The sequence below is a fragment of the Nelumbo lutea genome, chromosome 5 (assembly GCF_056320005.1).
Source record: "Nelumbo lutea isolate HS-2025 chromosome 5, American lotus-T2T, whole genome shotgun sequence".
Classification (NCBI taxonomy): Eukaryota; Viridiplantae; Streptophyta; class Magnoliopsida; order Proteales; family Nelumbonaceae; genus Nelumbo; species Nelumbo lutea.
The window spans coordinates 55,822,394-55,844,432 of record NC_142688.1 but is presented as its reverse complement, the minus strand read 5'-3'; the positions used below and the strand labels follow the sequence as shown (position 1 = coordinate 55,844,432).

The following is a 22,039-nucleotide window of genomic DNA, read 5'->3' as shown; positions in this document are numbered from 1 at the left end:
AACCCGAACCCAACCTAAAGTTTTAGGGTTGGGTCAGGGTTAGATTTGGGGATTCAACAACTCGAATTGGGTTTTGGCCCGACTTGCACCCCAAAACATTCCAAAAACACCTTAATGGAAGTTTTAACTCAAATATATAGAATACATAAACATTCCCATTTAATGGAATTTAATAGGGTGATCATTTCTAGCCTGACCCTACCCAACCCATAATGAATTTGGGCTTTATCATGCCTGGCCAGGGGCCCAAACTCGCATCAAGCTCAGAAATTTGTGGGCCTGAGCCTAGGCCCAATACTTCTAAGGTTGTAGGAATGGCCATCATCAGCCCTAAAAAATGATTCTGCATTACCAAAGAAAAAGTTCAACTAATCAAGATAGTGTTTAGTACCATTATCATTTATCATAAAATTGGTGCAGTTCAGGGCCAAATAGGCATTTCATCCAATGGAAATTGAAATTTTATTTGATTAATCCGTTTATCAACAAAAATTCCGAAACTTATGTAAGAACACGTTTTTTTATTGTTTGGCTTAATGTGACGCCTAATAACACTTACCTTTCATAAAGTAAAAATAAACTTTTTATCCCATTTTCAAGGCAAAATTCTTAAAAAATGTTTATTTAAATAAGGGCAACAAAATCAAACGATTTCCTCCTCACAAAATTGATTCTCACACCCACCAAACAGCCCTTGTGAGGAGGAAATCCGAATTTTCCAAACATAGCCCTCTCATTGATAAGATCGTCAAGTCATCAGAATTATCGCGATTATTATCATGTTTCAGCTTTTCTGGCTGAATTGTGAACCAAATGATGACAAACCCATCCAACCGTGGACTCTTACCCTCCACCAAGCAACACGTGGCAAGTTTTAGGGCCGACATGATATTCACAGTGACAGCAAAATGGAATATGATGACAGGTTGACTCCTGTAACGCTGCCAAGTGGAACCAGACTTTTCTGAGGATCTGCCTAAAGAGAACGCGGAAGCGCCGAGACGAAAGATTACTTCGCAGCAAAGGATTTCAAGAGAAAAAAAAAAAGCTTTCAAAGGCGAAGAAGGAATGCAGAGAAGCTTGAAATTGTCAACAGCGTTGTTGGTGGTGTTGGTTTTGATTTTCAGTTCGATAATGGCTGACGGTGCTGCTGGAACAGGCGGTTCTCCTGCCTCCTCTGAAGCTGCAGTTCACATAGTTTACACTGAGAAGCCCGAGGGTGAGGAGCCCGAAGCTTTCCACATCAAAACCCTTGCTTCCGTCCTCGGCAGGTTTGTTCCACTTCATCTTGTTCTTCATTTTTTCCCCTATCTTTCTCTGTTCGTTTTTCTTTACTGAGTTTAATATTCTTCGTTTTTCTTTTCTGGGTTTGATTTTTACAGCGAGGAGGCTGCAAAAGGGGCATTACTTTACAGTTACAAGAATGCTGCAAATGGGTTTTCGGCTAAACTCACACCTGAACAAGTCTCTCAAATCTCAAGTATGGATCATCTGTTTTTTTCTCTTATATCTCTTTTCGGTTTATCTAAAGAGTAATCAATTGGTTGTGTTGTTGAATTTCTGGGGAACTGGGGTTGGGTGGTTGTTCTGGATTCTTATGGTTATATAGGGCAGTATTCTGATCATGTTTTTATTTCTCTTGGGGTTTTTTCAACAACTGAATTGAATGAATCAGATAAACTGGTGTGTGATGATTTTCTTTTAGCGATGTGAAAATAACAAAAATGCCACGCAATCTGTGCACAGAAAATAAGGAAGAAAAAATTTCCCCTCCGAATCCAGCGGAACTTATACAGTTCTATAGATTGCATCAAAGGAGAAACTTTGTTTTGTGTGGTCCACGAGATTGACTGTGTTTTATGAGACAAAATTCTACATTTTGCTGTCTGAAAATGGGTACATGGGTCATATTTTCTGCCCATATGGTAGGTGATATTGAAGCGGGTTCTACAAACCAGTTGAACCAGATGATTACTTGAAGTTGATTTCCTTGAATCTATACTCTCTTTTCTCTCTCTGTCTTCTGTTGCCTCCAAGGTTCCCTTTTGTGGTCCTTTGGAGTATACGAAACTGTTGTTTTGGGATCCATAGACATCCACAATAAAGATTGCTAACACAATTTATAACATTGAAATTTCAGAAAGCGAAACAATAGTCTTCCCCAACCCTTTCCTTAGGCTTTCTTTTAATATTAATGATTGTCACCAGCCTATTACGAAAAGTCTGTGGGTATTCCCTTGTGAGAGGATGATGACTAATACTTTCATAAATTACATTTGATTACATGTATGCTAGCTATCAGATTGCATTATTTCTGGTTTGCTTCTTCTAACTTGTGTTTTGTACTTTAGTTAAACGTAAGATATCTGCAAATTACATTTGATACATGTATTTTAGCTATCAAATTGCATTGTTTCTGGATTGTTTCTTCTAACTTGTGTTTTGTACTTTAGTTGAATGTAAGACATCTGCCACCAGTTATCAATCATCAAGATGTTTAAATATAAGAAAAGAGGAATTTCTATCCTGAATTGTCAGGGAAAACTGGAAAAAGTGGAGAACATGGATGTCCATCGTCTGCATGTTCCAACCTATGCAGAACTTGGCCTACAAAAATCAAATTAATAATTAGAGTTATAAATCTCCTTAACAAAGATAATATTAAAAAAGTATTTCTTGCAGAGCACATCAATTATTCAATTCTACCATGTGAAATTTCATAAAAAAAATTATACCATGTGGAGTAAAATTGAGCCTATATCTTCTATCTTTCAAGTATAAGAAGCTATGGGGCTATGCAATGGGGGTAGTCTATCCCCCATGCCCATAACCCCCAACCCTGGTGACAACGGGATTTGATCCCAGGTCTCCTCTACGACCATCCACACAACTTACCAATGAATCCACCATCAGTTGGTTGTTCTACGTCTAACTTTACACTTTGTTGTTAATACCTTCATGAAACGTAAGCTAGCCGAATACTCCAGGGAAAATTGGACAAAGTCTGGGCACTGAAAATTTTAAATATTGGAGAAACTGGAAAATTCCTGTACAACAGAAATCATGAATGTTGGTTATGGTAAATTAAGAGTTGTGGTTTTTGTTCACCAGATCATGTTACATAATCCTCCTTGCATCCACACATCCAAGGAGGTGAAGTTAAAGTGGATGTAATCCTACAGGAGGAAAATCAACAATCTCTTGAAGTTGGAGATTCTTGGACCATTACAGATGATTTATTTCTAGTTACCTTCATTTTCATTACCTTTAGTGGTGGAGAAGAGTTAATCCATGGAGGTCTATCTCAGATACTTGTCTTCAGGCATCTTTAGACAAGCTTGACGGAGTGTTGGTGTTAGAACCCTCAACTAGGGAAATGTTAACTATCATTTTGTCAAGGGAAGTGGCCAGATGCTTACAAGTCTCCTGTTCTGTATTTAGGAGGCTACACTTCAGTTTTAAAGTCAACAAATACAATGTTCTGTAAGTTGGCAATCCTTTCTTTGTTTTTTTTTTTTTTTTGAAAAGAGGAAAACAAAAGAAGAAAAAATAAAGAAAATGGGGAAGCATCCTTCCCTCAAAATCAAGAAAAACAATGAAACTAAGGTCCCAGGGCACCTCTTGAGAGAAAACAGCTTCTTGCTCTAACCCTTTTATTATCGAGCCAGGCAACTGCACAGTTGCCTTCTTGATAAGTGTGATTGTAAACAATCAAACCAGACTGATCACAAGCAAGGCTTCTGCAATCTTGAATAAGAGATGAGAATCTCCTTAGGAATTGATATTCTCCTTTTAGCGCCCTGATGGTGATGAGAGAGTTCTATGATTATTGGGCTATCAGGAAAGCAGGGTTAAATTTTGTGGGCAGGAAAGTGGGATACAATTTTGTGGGCCTCAAGAGCAGCCCAAATTTCAGCTACAGCCCATTTTAGCTGTCATAACTTCACCTTTCGAGTTTCTCATAATGCAGTCATGACCACACATTTCATCTTCTTAGCCAAGGCACCAAATTTATTTTTAGGGAGTCTCGGGGAGGGGGGCCAAGTCAGCTGGACCAGTTAATTTTAGGTTTACCTCCAAGAACTCCTTTACCATTGTGATGATTTTTTCCAGTTTTTTCCTGTAACATTGAATCCACCAAGCTTCTAGGTTTCATCTTCCAGCTAATATACAACCAGCTATTCGTTAATCCATCAACCTCCAAACTTGTTTTGATATTTGGAAATGCTCTAGAATATGGTCTCTATTCTCCACATCCCAACAGAAACGGCACTCAACGTTAATTTTTAGGCCCCTATCTACCAAGTTCTTCTTTGTTGGAAGCTTGTTTAGAATTAAAAGCCAAAGGAAGACCTTAATCTTTTCCTGGAAAAGAATTTCCCGTGACTTTTTAATTATTTTAACAATTCTTGGTTTGATGGTCCTCTCCTCTCCTCTCTGAGGGAATTATAAGCCAATTTTACTGAGTTTACCATTCGGGCTCTCACCCCAAACTCTTCTGTCTTCTCTATCCTCCAAGGAGATATGAATTGCCTTTATTTTGTCTATTATATTTTGAGGACAATTGCCCTCCAAATTACTTTGCTCCCAACATTTATCTTGCAAATTTAGTTTCCAACCTTATAATTCATAATTGACTTGGAAAGAACCCTTCTATTATCCAATGAACCTATTTTTTCTTTTCTTTTCTTTTCTTATTTTCTTTCCTTCCCTTCCCTTCCCTTTTCTTTTCTTTGTTTTCTTTTTTTTTTTCTTCTCATTTTCTTTTTCTTTATTTTCCCTTCCCTTTCTTTTCTTTTTTCTTTTCTGTCTTTTTATATGAGGTGTGTGCCAGGTGCATGAGGCATATGCCTCTAGCATACCTCATAAAAAAGACGTATAGGGGCACCTCACCTTTTTTTTTATCGTTGAATAATAAGATTCATTAAATCAAAAACCAAAAAACACAGCTCAGGGAGAGGCACAAGATGCTACCTCCCCGTTAAGAAAGGGAGGAGGAGGATTCTATCTACCCTTTAAATGATTACACAAAACAAAGAAATGTTACACAAAAGCCCAATACAAAGTAATCCGAGAAGCCCCTTGTTTAGCGAGAGCATCAGCCAAGGCATTTGCCGACCTTCCCACCCACTAAAACCTAACTGTCATATTCCTTGTGAGCCATTTAACCTTTTTTAGAACATCCTTAAAGCCCCAAGTGATAGCATCCGGGTCAGCCAAGCATCCTACTACCACTTTGGAGTCTCTTTCAATTATTAAATTCTGTACTCCAAGTTGGTTTGCAATCTGTATCCCTTGTACCGCAGCTAGAAGTTCAGCCCTTATAGAGTCTCCTATTCCCACTAGTCCTAAAAAAAGAGAGAGAACGTTACTGTCCTCTACTCTTTTCTTAGAACACCACCAATGCCAGACAATCCTGTATTGCCTTGACTATCCCATCAAAATTCAGCTTAACAAAACCTTCCATAGGAGGAGTCCAAATTGCTTAAATTCTGAGCTTCTTATAAGAAGTAAATGCCAATGTAGACCAATTCCTCCATATATCATCAGAGTAATTTTCAAAGAGTTTTGTGGGGGCACCTCACTTGGAGGCACCCCCAAGTGTACTCCCCCATTTTTGTCCTTTTATACTGTATTCCACTTAGTGAGTGCAAAAGTTCTGTGGTTTTGATTTGCACCTCAAAGGAATTTTCTTGGTACTTGTCCATTACCTTTGTTGTCTCCTTGGGGATCCCGTAAATACTTATCCGGTATTGGGCAAGGTTGTTTGTTAATGCTTTTAGGAGAGTTATTCTTCCCCCTATTGATAGAGTTACTCTTCCTCCCATTAATAGAGTTTTGCCCCTCCATCCTTCTAGCTTGCTCTTGAATTTTTCTAGTAACTAATGGAAAGTGCTTTTTGTTACTCTTTTTTCAATTGTTGGAGCCCCAAATATTTTTCCTCTTTATTGCTTTTGGGATTCCTACCATTCTAGACAACATTATTTGGAATCTATTCGGAGTATTCTTTGAGAAATACATAGTCGATTTATGTTAATTTGGTCTTTGGCCTGAGACTTTGGCATGCTTTTTTTAAATATTTTTTATACTATGGCAGGCCTCTAGATTGGCTTTTGCAAATAATATACAATACTACATATTGAAGCATGGGGATTATTGGATCTTGTTTGGAGGTCTTTATAACAAGGTTCACATGAACCCCTATTGATAGATTTTCTATCTACCTTGTGAAAGCCTCAACACAACACAAAAATATATGGAGATAGGTGATCCTCCTATCTTATTCCTCTATTAGGTTTGGAGTTGTTAGCCAGGGATCCATTTACAAGGACTTGGTAACTAACAGTAGATATGCATTCCATTATCCAGTGAACCCATTTTTCATGAAAACCTATCTTTGCCATCACTTTTTGAACGTAACCCCAAGATAATTTGTCATAGGCTTTCTCCATATATATTTTGTAGGCTACCAGCCCAATTTTACCTTTTTTCCTCCTCATAGAGTGGAAAGTTCCATGCATTATTAGAAGTTTAGAACATTGTTTGATATATGTTTGCTCGGGACAAAAGATGACTGAAAGGGGGATATTAGTTTTGGTAAAATTGGTTTTAGTCTATTAGCCATTATTTTTGCTATAATTTGTAAATGATACTGCACAGGCTTATATGTCTGAAATGCTCCAGCTTTTTTGGGTTTTTAATTTTTGTGACAAGGGTAATATAAGTTCTATTCAAATTTTTGTCATTTTACTCGAATGAAAGAAAGCTTTTATTGTACCTTTGACTAAGTCCCCAATGATTCTCCAATTTTTAAAAAGGCATGCATTCAAGCCATTGGGACCAAGAGCTTTTAGACTATTCATTGAATTGAGGGCCTCCATTATTTCTTCATTTGTGACTTCTTTTATGAGCTCCAGATTCTCATCTTCCATTATCAAGGGGAGAAGGACCTCAAGGAAGTCATTAGGGTCTTCTGTGTCCTACCCGTATGCCTTTCTTTGAAAGCTTCAATCGAAGCTTGTTTAACTGGATGGAGGTTAATGATCCAATTGTTATTTGGGTCTCATATTCCTGTTTCTCCTAATCATCATTGTCAAATGAAAGAATTGTGTTTTTGTCTACACACTGTAGTCATTTATTTCTTCATTTTTGGGCCTAAAATAGTTCTTTTTCTAGAATTTTATTTAATCTTTTCTTAATGGCAGCCTCCTTTTCTAGAATCATGTTATGTGGGTCCTGTTGTCTTTCTTGTTGTGTTTTAAATAAGTCTTCAATTAAAGCTTGTTTCTGAACAAAGATATTTCTGAATATTTACTTATTCCATTGTTTTAATTCCATTTCTTTTGTTTTTTTTTTTTGGAAAATCGGACCCCATGTGAGCCTGTAGCATTGGTGTTTCATGCATTTCTTGTTACATCCTCAACACTTTGCTCTTGCATCCACAATTGTTTAAATCTAAAGGGCTTTAGGCCCCCAACTTATTTTATTATCAATGTAAAATATAAGAGGGGCATGATCTGAGCTAAAAAAAAAAGTTAAGTTTGTGAGTTGGGCTCTTGGATATATCATTCTCCATTGTTCATTTGTTAGAACCCAGTTGAACTTTTCATATAAGCTCCCTACCCTCCATGTAAAGTGGTTGCCTTTTGCTTCTAAATCAACAAGATTACACATGTTTATCATATGATTAAAGTTGTTCATTTGAGTCCTGCTTATAATTCCTTTATTTTTGTTTTCTTGGGATCTATAAGAGTTACAATCCTTAATTAGGCACCATGGACCTTGAATTTGGTCACTAATTTCACTGAATCCAATCCCATAGAACTGGTTGTTCGACTCTACTTAGTGGGTCAGTGGGTCTTACAAAAAGTGATAAACCAATGATAGGGATAGTGTGTGAATCACCCATTTACAATTTGCAGATGATACTATTTTTTTTTATGAAAGGGATGACACTAGGTGGATCAAAAATTTGAAATTGGTTGTCCATCTCTTTGAGCAAATGTCAAAATTTAAAGATAAATTTTGATAAGAATTGCATTGTGGAGATGAATATGGGAGAGATAGAGAGAGATCTCAAAAAGTTCAAAAATCCTAAGTTGTGTGGTGTCGCAATGGCCTATGAAAGAAGAAAATTCAAGTGGGTTACACAAAGCATGGAACTTAAGCTGCAGTGGGTAAATTGAAGTGCAAATTTTTTTGCTGATGCTTTAGTGAAACAAGGGGTGGGAAGGGATATACTTTTCTAGGCTGTGTTGTAGCTAGAGTAATCAGTTTTCATCTCAGAGAGAATTAAGAGAGTTCACCTCTCTCCGTGGTGTTCCTTTGTAACTAATATTTTTTTATCTTAATGAAAATTTTCTGTTATTGATCAAAAAACAGAGAGAGAGAGAGAGAGGGAGAGAGAGAGTGATTTAGGGTTCTTGGTGAGCTGAATTAGATTTGCCAAGAGAGATGAACAATCCTGCCTTGTTTTACCACTTTGTTTGGATTGAAACCTTCTTATAGTTCCCATTCAAACTGTAAAAGACTCCTAGTTAAATTAGGAGAGAGGGAGAAACAAGAGCTCCTAATTCAACCCAACTAAGACTAGTCAAACTAGACAATGTCCTAATCTAACTAGAACACTTAAAGTGTAAAGCCAATTCTTGATTCTATTATAATTTTTAACTCTCAAGGAAAAAGTAAAAGCCTGATCTTGTATGGTATGGGGCCCACAACCATCAACTCAAACCAATATGGGAGACCCTCCTCTCTTAGAGGAGAGGTGGGACCAGCTATGAGCGAATTCACTCCTATGAAGAGAGTGAATCATCCATGACTAAATGGGCTTAACAATATGGCCTATTAGTACTTGATTCTAACTACTTGGGTCTCAGCCACGCTATGAGCCCAAGTCCATTGGTCCATAACTAATACATGTCCATCAAGATTTTGGGCCTAATTGGACATTTGCAATGTAATCTCTCAACCAATAATATCCAACACTAGGAAATAGGAAAAGGCTTATTTCCGGTACTAAAAAACCCCAGTGTCACACTCTCTTACAAAGATAGATACTGGGAAAACAATTTGCAAACACATTTTCAAAATAAACTGTTTATTACTATAATATTTATTTTACAGAACTGATTTCAAGAGCCATTTGAAATCCACTACCAAAAATTTGTAATTTCCATCAGAAAGAGCATGTTACTAGAATTTTCTCTGTCTGACAAAAGTTACTAATCCTAATTTGCTCCAATATACCCAGGTTTTTAGCCTAGAAGGATCTCACTAGTTGATATGTTAAAAGTAGACAAGTCTAACACCCAAAATTATACCATTATCAAGTCTAAGGATCACATGAAACTTTCTAGTTGTTCCACCTATCCAAAAGTCCAGGAGCAATATGAAAATGGTCTGATTCAATGTTTTAGAAAATACCCATTCTTATACCTTGGTTCTAACCCTAGAATTGAGACTAATTGCTCCGTCCCTTAAGTAGTACAAGAATGTCAACCTTGTCAGGATAGACTGCCCAAATCTATCCACTGGTTGAGAATGTCAAATATACATACTAATTATGGAGTCTCAGATCATAATCCTAAAATTCAGTACAAGGGTAATTCACATAAACATGCCACATGCCACATGTAATAAATTCAACGTTTATTCATAATAAGATTCAATTGCAACTCTCATTGGAGGGATGATGTGGCAATTCCAACTTATCCATTAGTTGGGGTCCTCTAGATTAGTCATTTATTCATGCAGCTCGGTTGAAAAACATTGTATCTGTATTTGATGAATGATATTTGTACCCATAAACATATCTCATGTATTGAGCAGTGCTATACATGCTTTCAAGTGTTACCTGTACTTGACCATCTTAGCAATTCATAGCAACTATTCTACATTTTTTTTGTTAGTAAAGCGGCACCTGCAAACCATTAATTTATTATAGACCCACCAAAATAAGTTCAAATGACAAATAAAGAAATATGTTCACCTTATGGGTATAACTAGTCAACACTTTACAGTTGTTTATAATGTAGGATGAAGCCTATTCTGATCAAGGATGTTAAGTATCACTTTTTTTTCCAAGTCAAAGAGAGTTTTAAGCTTGTTACAATACTTAAGTCCTTTTTTTTTATCAGCGTACGAAGGTTCCTTTCCATTGATTATGATTCTTTTCTTATGCATTTGAGATACTCCCATCTGTTTTGTAGCATATAGACTCGTTAAGGACCTTTGAGAAGTTCATTGGTTGTAATAACCAATAGCTTACCATATCCACTCAGTTGGCACTAGAGTCGTGACCTATTAGGAGCCCTGGTTTCTGGTCTCTGTAAACCCTCAACTTTTTCTGTACATTGAAAGTGAATCTTCTATGGTTATTGTGCCTCTTGAAAATTCAAATTCACGAGGATGGCACCCATGCTTACTCCATTTCTGAGGGCATGCAATTTTTTGAGTCACTAGTAATTAAGCACGTGCAACATTTTTTTTTTCATATTAGTTACTTGAATTTTAGATATATCATAGTTAAGATATAAATTCAAAATTAATAAAAGTAGCAATATGAATAAAGATAAACTCAAGTACTTGTATTAAATTTTGTGTTCCATTTCTGTTTTAAATAAAAATAACTTTTATTTTAACAATTATATTTTTTATCTTATATGATGATTATATAACATTAGAAATGCTTTGAAATGTCTTTGACAAAACTTTGTACTTTTTTATTTTTTGTGTTTGATCTTTTTTTTTAATATTTATTATTCAATCATGAATTTCTTTGAAAAGTTGGATCATTGACTCATCATTTAGATAAGAAAATAGCTTCACTTTCGGATCAGTTTTAAATTATATATTTCATCTACATTATATAAATAATTTTTACTTATCACAATTAATTTTTTTGACATAGTTAATATATAATTTTTTATATATATTCTTTTGATTATTTGTACTTTTTATTATTTTTAAATATTTATTATTTATCTATCATATTACCAATTAATCCATTTGACCTAATGACTCAAAAAAAAGTTTGATTTCTAGGTTGACATTAAATTTTTTATTACATTTCCATTTTTGATAAAATTATATCTTATGTATAATATTTATTTATGTTCATATAATGAATGTATAATATTATAGATGTACCCAATATTTTATTTTTTATAAATATATAACATTATATCTTATGTATAATATTTATTTTTGTGATTCTTTGTATTTTCTATTTTTAAAAATTTTATTATTTGACTATGATATCATTTCATTTCTAGGTTGATTTTAATTTTGGCATTCCACTTTTTATCATTTATAAAAATATTTCTTAAATTTCATACTTATTTTTGTTTAGTATAATGAATATGCAATACTAGTGATGTGCTCAATTCTTTTTATTTTTTTGTATTATATATTTTATTTAATTATTTATTATTTAATTATGACATTATTTATTAATGCATTTGACCCCAAATGGTTGAATTGCTTACCCACCACCGAGATAGAAGAAAATGGTTTTGTTTTCAAATTAATTATTCAAAATATTTATTTTTTATATTATTAAAATTAATGTTGTGGATTTGATCAGTAGAATTTAATAATGAGAAAAATATATCTTAAATATAGGATTTAGTAAGAGAATATAACCTTAGATATGAGATTTAATGAGAGATAATAGGAAAATAGTTTTACTTCCAATTGGTTTTAAATTTTACATTCCATTTCCATCATTAATAAAAAACATTTCTTGTTTATCATTAATGTTTTCAACCTATTGTTGACCTGGCCGATTGAACCGTTCACTCGACCTTGATCCTAGGTTTGGTTCTGTTGAAACTCTCCCTTTTAGTTAAAAATTGTCTAACCCGGGTGATTCAACCATTGCCCCATTCGACCCAATAACCAGGTTATAGGTTGCACACTTAATTATGTGCAAACTTTTGGAAGCCATAACTTTGCATTCCGATGTCTGGTTGGGGTTAATTTTTTTTTTTTTTTTGAATAACTTTTCAAGATCTATACGTTCCAAGGGCCTTAGGCGTCTTGCCTTGCTATTTTTGCAAGAAACCCCCTTTTTGCCCTCAAATTGAAATTTTAATATTTTTCATAAATAAAAAATTAAAATCTGAATTAAAAAAACATAAATAAATATAACATAATACATATATTATATATCGTAAAACATAATTATACTATTTATTGATAATATATATATTTTTACATACACACACATAGTGTTGACGCAGAGTGGTTTGACTCATTTGATCTTGATAGTCGAACTGGTGACCTGGACCTATGATCTGAAGACAAAAGCGGATAGGCCTCTAGATTGTTGTTTTTTAAAACATTGTTTATCATACTGATTATTGTTTAATATGGCAAATATATGATGTTAAAAACTTTCACATTTTCTCAAATTTCTATATTTTTTGCATTTTATATATTTTTGAATTTTATTATTTAATTGTGGCAACATGGATTGGCCCATTTGATCCAAATGGTTTAATTTCTTATCACCACCTAAATGAAAACACTATTCTAGGTAGTATTAAAAGTATAAGTTTTTATTTTATTGAAATACAAAAAATCTTTAAATATATGATTCAATGAAGGTAAATGCAAATTATTACCTTAAATGTTGGATTTAGTGAGAGAGAATTGAATATATTGAATATCTTAAAATTACCTCTTTTCAACTCATTTAATATCAATAACCAACTATCCTATTTGCTCTCATTTTTATCAATAAATTTAAATATAGAGAAGTTTTGTTCTCTGAAGCTATTCGTATTTTTTAAAGTAGTATAGATTCGCAATGAATGTTTGTAAGAGGACATGCATCCATAACAATTGTTCACCACGTTTCAAGGATGTGCATCTTGAATCAATGACGGACATGTTTCTATTATCAACCACCCCCCCACCCCCCCCAAAAAAAAAAAACCAAAAGGGTATCTTTGATTTTCTTGTGCTGATTTTTGATCATATGAAGAACTTTTGTTGGTGCTTAATTCAACTAGATGTATTTTTTTCGGTTATCATCACTCATTTTATAAGATATTCTTCTGATATTGCAATCCGCAGCATTATAGACTAAAATTCTTTATTTTGGCAGAGCAACCAGGCGTCCTTGAGGTGGTGCCAAGTAGGACCTTACAACTGCATTCAGGACCTGCCAAGATACACTAGAACAAGTGAAATCCTTCCCTACAGAGGGACTAGCGGATCCCTTAAATAGGCTTTATATGTATGAGTTCCAACTCATCCATGGCATAGTATTTACGATATTATGTTCTTGATGGATTTACTCAGGATATATATGTTAAGAGTTGTGAATTGTTGACATTTAAATAAATCATAGTATATCAGTTTATTATACAGATTTTATCTGCTATTTGCAATAGTAAAATGCCATCTTAGAAGTCCTGTCAGTTAAAGATTAAAAATGGAGAAAGTGGTATGGAGGAGTGATAGCAGGTTGATTTAGAGGTGTGCTTCAGCAAAAGCTTGGACTTATTTTGTCACCACAGAAAAAAAAAAAAAAAAAAAAAACAGTTATCAGCTACAGATAATCCGTTGAGTAGTTCTATTCCCCTCCTACAAGTCGTGAGCTATCTGATTATACTGCCTATTTAGTATATTTTAAGACTAGCAAAACGCTTTTGTAGATCCACTGATTCACATCAGCAAGTTGAGGTTCAATACTTGTGCTTCACTGATTCACATCATGGGTTTGTTTGTAAAATGTATGACGTTCAAGCTTGATACAAAACTAGCCCAAGCGGGTGGGAGAGTACTCAATAAGCATTGTGACAAAAAAGAAATTGGGGACCCTTCCTGCGGATTCAATTGGAAGTTGATACAACAAGGCCTCTTGTGTAAAGAACCAAGGGAGTTGAGTTGCTTGTAATGGTGGGAGACATTGGTTTAATTTTGTTTTAGGATAAGCTCCCAAATCCCAATGTTGTGGGGTCTTAAGCCATGAAGAACCAAGATATATCAAAAAGTTTGAAGTAGCCCAAGGACAGAGCTAGGGACATTCACTTTATGGACCTTGGTTATATGCCCCAGATCAGGCTACGCCCACAAGAAGATGCCAAGAGGACAAGAGGACTCGACATTCCTATCCCTTGAGGAAAGGAGGTCATGGAATCATGGAAGAGAGCTCAAGTGATGTATGACACCACTCGATGTTTTCTGGCAATGGGAAGAAGGTTGATTACAGAGAGCTGCTCTCCAATGGATGGTATCTCAACGACTCAATCTCCACCTGTGGGAAAGGAGCAGTTGCGTAAAGGTGCATGACACTGGCGAGAAGAGGAAACAAAACAAGCTATTTGGGTCGAGGTATCAGGTCTGGAAATTACCGGACGGTCAGACTGCAAAAACAGGGAAGCGGTCAGGTGATTGGTTCCGGTTTTTCCCAAAACTGGATTTTTCATAAAAAATGTTGATTTTGGTCAGAAAACCGTTGATCCGGGTGGTTAACCGTTCGAACAGTTTTGGTCGGTTTTCATTTTTTTTAATTTTTTGTCAGAATAGGCCGACTGTTTGGTTCAAACGGTCAGACCGTTCAATCCTATAACTGGACCCTGACCGGTTCGATCTCCGAATCAGTTTTAAAAACTATGGTAAAAACGGATATAATTTGTGAATGTGGAGCAGAATAACAAAAAATAATATCTACCAAGTGACCTTGCTAACTGGGTTCAACATTTCAATCAGTTGGATCATCAAGTCATTAATTGAGGAAACGATTAGCTGCAAGCAGGCAATTTTTGGTGGTGAAATAGACTTGGAATTCTAATCAATAACTAGGTTGACCAGTCCAATTGGCCAATTCAATTGCAAGTTGAAAACACTGCTATCTAGGGTGAACTTGGGCGAAAGAGATCAACTTCGGTGCTTCTTCAATGCAGCTTTTCGATTTTCTAAAAATGTATATGATAACTAGAACCATTATTAATAATGGAAATGGCTAAAATGCAAAAACACAAAAAAAAAAAAAAAAAAAAAAAACTAAATTCTAACTCATGACCCATTAATTAAGTCAGACAGGTTACTATTCAGCCAATTAGGTCATCAAATTGTTGACCAAGTCAATGTCATTTTGAAAAAAAATGAAAGTTCAAAATGAGAGACTTAAAAAAGGTGATTAATCAATTAGTACAACCATCTGGTTCAACCATGGTTAAAAACATTAACACAAATCACAAACCTACATTATTTGTCACAATCCAATAAATATTTGCACATTTCAAATTTAAGTAATCATATTAATTAATACTGCTTGATATTATACATATAAATAAATGTAATAAATGCTGTATCAAACACAGCCTTCTAATGAAAGAGAAAAAATCTTCTACTAAGCTATGACATGAGCTTTGAGTTTCAACTTTTAAGCTATTTTTATCAACATTTTTTTAATTATTAGATTGCCAATCAAAATTTACAAAAAAAAAAACAAAAAACAAAAATCAATTGATAATTGAAATTATTAATTTTCCAATATTTGCTTTGGCAAATGCTGTTGGCCCGCCATATTGGAAACCGCCATCACTGTCCACCAGGGGTGTAACATAGATTGTTCATTGTTGTTATAACAACGTTCGAATTGAGTTTTTCCTTGAACTAGTAAATTTGGTCGAGTTATGTACCACACTGACCATGTTGATTTTAGGCCCCTTTTATGGTGGCTTGCATGCCATTATAAGCTTTGAAAATTCAATGAATAGTTTAGGCTGAGTTTGGAAGGAGTACAAATGCAAATATGTAGAGTGCAAAATCTTATATTTTGTATGTATTTACATTGTACATATTTGCATTTGTACTCTTTCCAAACTGAGCCTGAAGTACATTTTTGTCCTTTAACAATTAGTCTTTTAAAATTAACATTTGAAAATCAACAAGGATATAATATATATATATATATATATATATATATATATATATATATATATATATATATATATATATATATATAGTTTATTAAAACCTTTGGGTATATATAAGTTATTAACCCTTTAACATAGTGACATGGTGGAATTTAGGAATGCCAATAGGGCAGGCTCAAGGCAGGGACCAAGAACCATACTCCCCATCCTTGTCCCATTTTCCCCGTCCTCAATCCTTGTCAGGGAGAAAAATGAACCCCCATCCCCAATGGAGACAGGTTCCCCATTGAGGACCTGAATTCCCCAATTTTTTATTTTATTTTTAATTAAAATCATGTTTTGGGAAAAGGATTTACTTAAAATGAAGAAAAATACAATAATCTAAATTGGTTTAACACTTAACTATCGTCATTAAGCACCAAGGTAATATAGAAATTTGTTCAATATATGTAGTGGCATTATAGTAATTATACATAATTATTTTCAAATTTGTCCAATTTGGGGTTCCCTATTGGGGTGGAGACTTTACTCCCCATTCTTGTTCTTGTCCACAAACATGTATCCTTCTTATTCCTTGTCCTTGTCCTTATCACTGCAAGCTAGAGCAGCCCCATCATTGAATTAATCAAATTGAGAAGGCCATGTGTGTGTAGCTAGTTTTCACACATTGTTAATAGATGCCACTTGAATAGAGAACACACCCTAGTTTTCTGTTGTAAGAAGCAGAGCATGATTTATAAGTTTCTCCTATCCATATAATTTAATAAGGTTTAATGATAGGAATAAAATGCAATTAGCAGTTTGACAATTACTAGCAGTTGAAAGGCTGTTTGAGGGCTTAACAAGATGTCAGGTCTACAAGGCTGAGTCACCAGTCTAGCTCATGGATCAAGTGTACAAGGCAAAGTTAGCATTGGTGCAAGTTAGTTATGTTTCCATTTTTACTAATGTGTTCCTAGACAATTGTAATTGCCTTCTATTACTCATATAAAGGCCAATATATACGCCTCAATTAGCAGGAGGATGGTTATGGAATGATAACAAATTTGCCATTTTCTCTCGAATACTTTCTTCACTAATTCTTCCCCCATTTTTCTCTTAATTTCTTTTCATCTTCTCCTTATCTTCTTCCCATTTTCATTCTTAGTTCTTTTTGATCTCTAAAGATTCTGGAGTTGATACACAAGTGTGTATCAAAGCTCGATCTTGGCATCATTGCTTGAGAATTTCAAATTGCAGTAGACCAGTTAGGGCTACTAGAGGCTAAGAAGATAGGAGGCTCAAGGAATCCTTCAAGAACTTCACTCGAGAGGCAAATCAGAGGCAAGATCGAGCATATGCTTGAATTGCTGAGCTAAGTGAGAGGTTCGATAGATCTTTGGATAAAATGGAGTTACTTATAACATTGAGCTTCCAGGTTCAAACCATTAATGCTCAACAGAACCAACAGATGAATGCGCCACAACAGAATCCCTTCACAAGGTTTACTCGAATTGATTTTCCAAGATTTAATGGTGACAATTTCAAGGGTTGGTTGTACAAGGTGGAGCAATTATTTGAATTTGATTGGATTGCAACTGAGAACAAGATCAAAGTAGCCTCAATCCACTTAGAAGGTAAAGCCCTGCAATGGCATCAAATGTATGTTAAGAGTAGGGAGTTAAGGGGTTTATCTGTTTGGGAGGAGTACTTGAGAACTATGAATGAGAGATTTGGTGAACAAATTTATGATGATCCCCTCACTAAGCTCAAGAACCTCAAACAAACTGGCTCTCTCCAAGATTATTTGGATGAATTTGATCAATTATACACTCAAGCAAATGTGACTAAGATCTAAGCTCTTAGTTTCTTCCTTGCAGGCCTCAGGAAGGAAATTCAAAATCCAATTAGGATGTTTAATCTTGTATCACTCTCCTAGGCTTATGGAATGGCCAGGTTACAAGAGGTCACTAATGAGTCAATACTTGCAATGTCCAAGACTCTCCTCAAACCACAGTATCAGTCCCTTCCAAGGCCTCAGCCTTTTGTACTAACAAAACCACCCAAACAGGCTTTATTGCCTGGGCCCCCATAGCAACCCTTGTTGCCAAGGCCATCACCACCAGCTTTCTTAGCTAGAAACAATCATGCTGGAATCCTACCATTACCTCATAGTGCATAGCCTCTGAACAAGGGTAACTCCAGAAATACTAGAACCTTGTTTAGTAAGGAGTTAGAGGAGAGAAGAGCCAAGGGGTTGTGCTTTACATGTGGTGATAAATATGAACTAGGACATAGGTGTAAAGGAAAATAATTGTATTCCATCACAATTGTTAAAGAAGAAGAAGGTGGATCAATTGCCTCTTAAGGGGAGACCTCCACTATTGAAAGGGAACCTCTACTAATTGAAGAAGAAGCACCAGTGGAGGATCTACAACCCTTGATATCTCTCCATGCTCTATTAGGGCAAACTGAGACCACTCAATGCAACACCATGAGGATCACTAGCTCTTATAAGAGGAGGAATTTTCATACATTAGTGGACTCAGGAAGTTCACATAACTTTTTGGATGAAATAGTGGAAAAGAAGATGGGTTGTGCACTAGAAATTACAAGGAGTCTCTCAGTCAAAATGGCAAATGGAGAGCTAACTTGCCATGCAATTTGTAAAAGCTTCACATGGTCTATGCAAGGGTATGTGTTTACAACTAATGTGTTGATACTTAGTTTAGGTGGTTCTGAGCTAACCCTTGGAATACAATGGTTGGAAACACTTGGTGATATCCTTTGGAACTTCAAACCTTGAGGATGGAATTCACTTTAGCTAATAGACAAATAGTGTTGTTCGGTGAGAAAATTACAACATTGGTGATAGTACCTAAGAAAACCTTGTCTCAACAACTGAAGAAAGCCACTCACAGTGGACTGGTTCAGTTCTTTACCATTCGTGTCAGGAGCAGGGAAGAATCAACTATACTTCCCTCAATTATGTAGTTGATCGCTACATTCAAATTAGAATGCATGTTGGGGATGAATATAAGGTTGCATTTAGGACTCATGATGGTCATTATGAATTTCTTGTCATGCCATTTGGCCTTTACTAATGCACCCTCAACATTTCAAAGCTTAATGAATGACCTATTTAGAGCTTTCTTAAGGATGTTTGTACTAGTTTTTTTTTTATGACATACTAGTGTATAGCCCTTCCGAGGAACATGTGAGTCACTTTAGGCAAGTACTTATCATGCTTAGAACTCATACTTTGTATGCCAAGATGAGCAAGTGTAGCTTTGACAGTATCAAGGTTGAGTAATTGGGCAATTTTATCTCTATAGATGGGGTTTCAACTGATCTAAAGAAGGTAGAAATAGTCCTTAAATGGCCAACACCTGCAACAGTTAAGCAATTAAAGGGATTTCTAGGCTTCACAGGTTACTATAGGAGATTTGTAAGGAATTATGGTCATATCAGCAAGCCCTTAATTGCTTTATTGAAGAAGAATGGGTTTAAGTAGAATGATGAAGCAGAGAGGCTTTCCAAAGGCTCAAGTAAGCCATGGTTTCTGCACCAATACTTTGCTTAACAGACTTTTCCAAGGTTTTTGTTATAGAGATAAATGTTTCAAGTCAAGGAATTGGTGTAGGTTACTATAGAAGATTTGTAAGGAATTATAGTCATATCAGCAAGCCCTTAATTGCTTTATTGAAGAAGAATGGGTTTAAGTGGAATGATGAAGCAGAAGAGGCTTTCCAAAGGCTCAAGCAAGCCATGGTTTCTGCACCAATACTTTGCTTAACAGACTTTTCCAAGGTTTTTGTTATAGAGATAAATGCTTCAAGTCAAGGAATTGGTGTTATTTTGATGCGAAGACCACCCACTTGCATTCATCAATAAGGCACTCTCCAAAAGGCACCAACAACTCTTAGATTATGAGAGAGAATTGTTGGCCTTGGTTTATGTAGTTTAGGTGTGAACACTACCTCAATGGAAGGCACTTTGTTGTGAAAACTGACCATCAAAGTTTGAAGTATCTGTTGGAACAGAAGATCACAACCCCTAGACAATAGAGATGGTTGATAAAGCTACTTGGATTTTGATTACGAGATCTAGTATAAGAAAGGAAGAGAATATGTAGTTGTTGATGCTCTTTCAAGGGTGCACAGTTCTGAGTTGTTTGTTTTATTAGTATCAAGCATACAATTTGGCCTTTTGGAGGAAATAGAAGCCAACTGGGAGAATGATGAGTGTCTCTAGCAGCTCATTGCTTCTGTCCAAGAATCTTAAGTTTCTTCAATTACCCTAGACACACAGTATTCTTGGGAAAATGCAATCCTTAAGAAGAAGGGGAGGATAGTTGTGGGGAACGATCCTGCTTTAAGGAAGAAACCCATTCATCTAATGCATAATACACCAATTGGTGGCCATTCAGGTGTATATGCTACCCTCAAGAGAATGCAGGCAGTGTTTTTCTGTAACAGAATGGCAAAAGATGTGTGGCAATTCATCAAAACTTGTAGCATCTATCAGATATGCAATATGACCACTCAGTAACTCCTAGTCTCTTGCAGCCTCTCCCAATTCCAAAAGGTGTTTAGCAAGCAATAAGCATGGATTTCATTGAGGGTCTACCAAAGTCACAGGGCTTTGATGTAATTTTTGCTATAGTAGGCAAATTTCCATAGTATGCTCACTTCATGCCCCTACTTCATCCCTTTATAGCTTCTATGGTGGCTCAATCCTCATGGATCATGTCTTTAAGTTTCATGGCTTACCCAATTCTATTGTGAGTGACAAGGATTTTGTCCTTGTGAGCACCTTCTAGTAGTTGTTTAAGTTGCAAAGTGCAAACTTGATGTTTTCATCCTCTAACCATCCTCAAATTGATGGCCGGACTGAGGTGGTTAATAGAAGTTTGGAGACTTATCTCAAGTGCATGGTTTATGATCAAGTTAAATAGTGGGCTAAGTGGCTCTTTTTAGCCAAGTGGTGGTATAACACAACTTTCCATACAACAGCACGCACTTCTCCATTTGAGGCCTTATATGGGTATCCTCCTCTTATCCATGTGCCCTATTTCCCAAGAGATTTAGTTATAACTTCTGTTGATCAACGGTTGTAGGACAGAGTCAATGTTGTAGCTCCTGAAATATCACTTGACTCGAGCTCAAAAAATGATGAAGACCTTGGCTGATAGAAGAAGATTTGAAAGGAAACTTGACATTGGGGATTGGGTTTATGTGAAGCTTAAGCCTTATAGGCAAATTTCTGTAGCTTATAGAGACAATCATAAGCTTTCTCCTCTTTATTTTGGCCCCTAAGAGGTGCTTGATAAGGTTGGTGAGTTAACCTAGAAACTGGACCTCCCAACTTTTTCAAAGATTCACCCCACCTTCCACATTTCACGATTAAAGAAGATTGGAACTCATACATATGACACTGAAGTTCCTGCTTGGTTCACAGAATATATTCATCAGCCTACTGCTATTTTAGCTAGGAGAATGGTGAAGAGAGGCAACCAGGCAGTTACCTCAAGTCTTCATACAGTGGAGCCATAGGCCTATTGAAGAAGCTACTTTGGGAATATCTTTATGACTTGCAGGTTCGATATCCAAACATAGTCCTTGTGGAAAAGGACTCTTAAAGGGGGGGAGTATTGATAGGAATAAAATGCAATTGGCAGTTTCAGAGTTAATAGCAGTTGTAGGGCTGTTTGAGGGCTTAACAAGGTGCTAGGTCAACATGGTTGAGTCACCAATCCAGCTCATGGATCGAGTGTACAAGGCAAAGTCAGCATTGGTGCAAGTTAGTTATGTTTCCATTTTTAGTAATCCGTTACTAGACATTATAACTGCTTTCTATTACTCATGTAAAGGTCAGTATATAAGCCTCGATTAGCATGAGGATGGTTATGGAATGATAACAAACTTGTCATTTTCTCTTGAATGCTTTCTTCCCTAATTCTTCCCCCTATCTTCCTCTCAATTTCTTCTCATCTTCTCCTTATCTTCTTCCCATTTTCATTCCCACTTTTTGTTCTCCAATTTTTCTGATATGACAGTTGTTTTTATTTTCAAAAACAAAACCAACCTTATTGTTGAACATCCCTAATAATATTGCTAATAACATGGAATGAGCAAATGGGAATTTCCGATATTTACATCTAG

General features: G+C 35.6%; 1 protein-coding gene across 1 annotated transcript; it reads left to right on the top strand.

Annotated features, from left to right (window-relative positions):
- The first annotated feature begins 767 nt into the window (after positions 1 to 767).
- On the top strand, positions 768 to 13,379 carry LOC148852537 (Proteinase inhibitor, propeptide). The gene is made up of 3 exons (XM_088943579.1): positions 768 to 1,271; positions 1,383 to 1,480; positions 13,115 to 13,379. The coding sequence occupies exons 1-3, from the start codon at positions 1,069 to 1,071 to the stop codon at positions 13,186 to 13,188; spliced, it is 375 nt and encodes a 124-aa protein (XP_088799705.1). The 5' UTR covers positions 768 to 1,068; the 3' UTR covers positions 13,189 to 13,379.
- Positions 13,380 to 22,039: the final 8,660 nt, after the last annotated feature.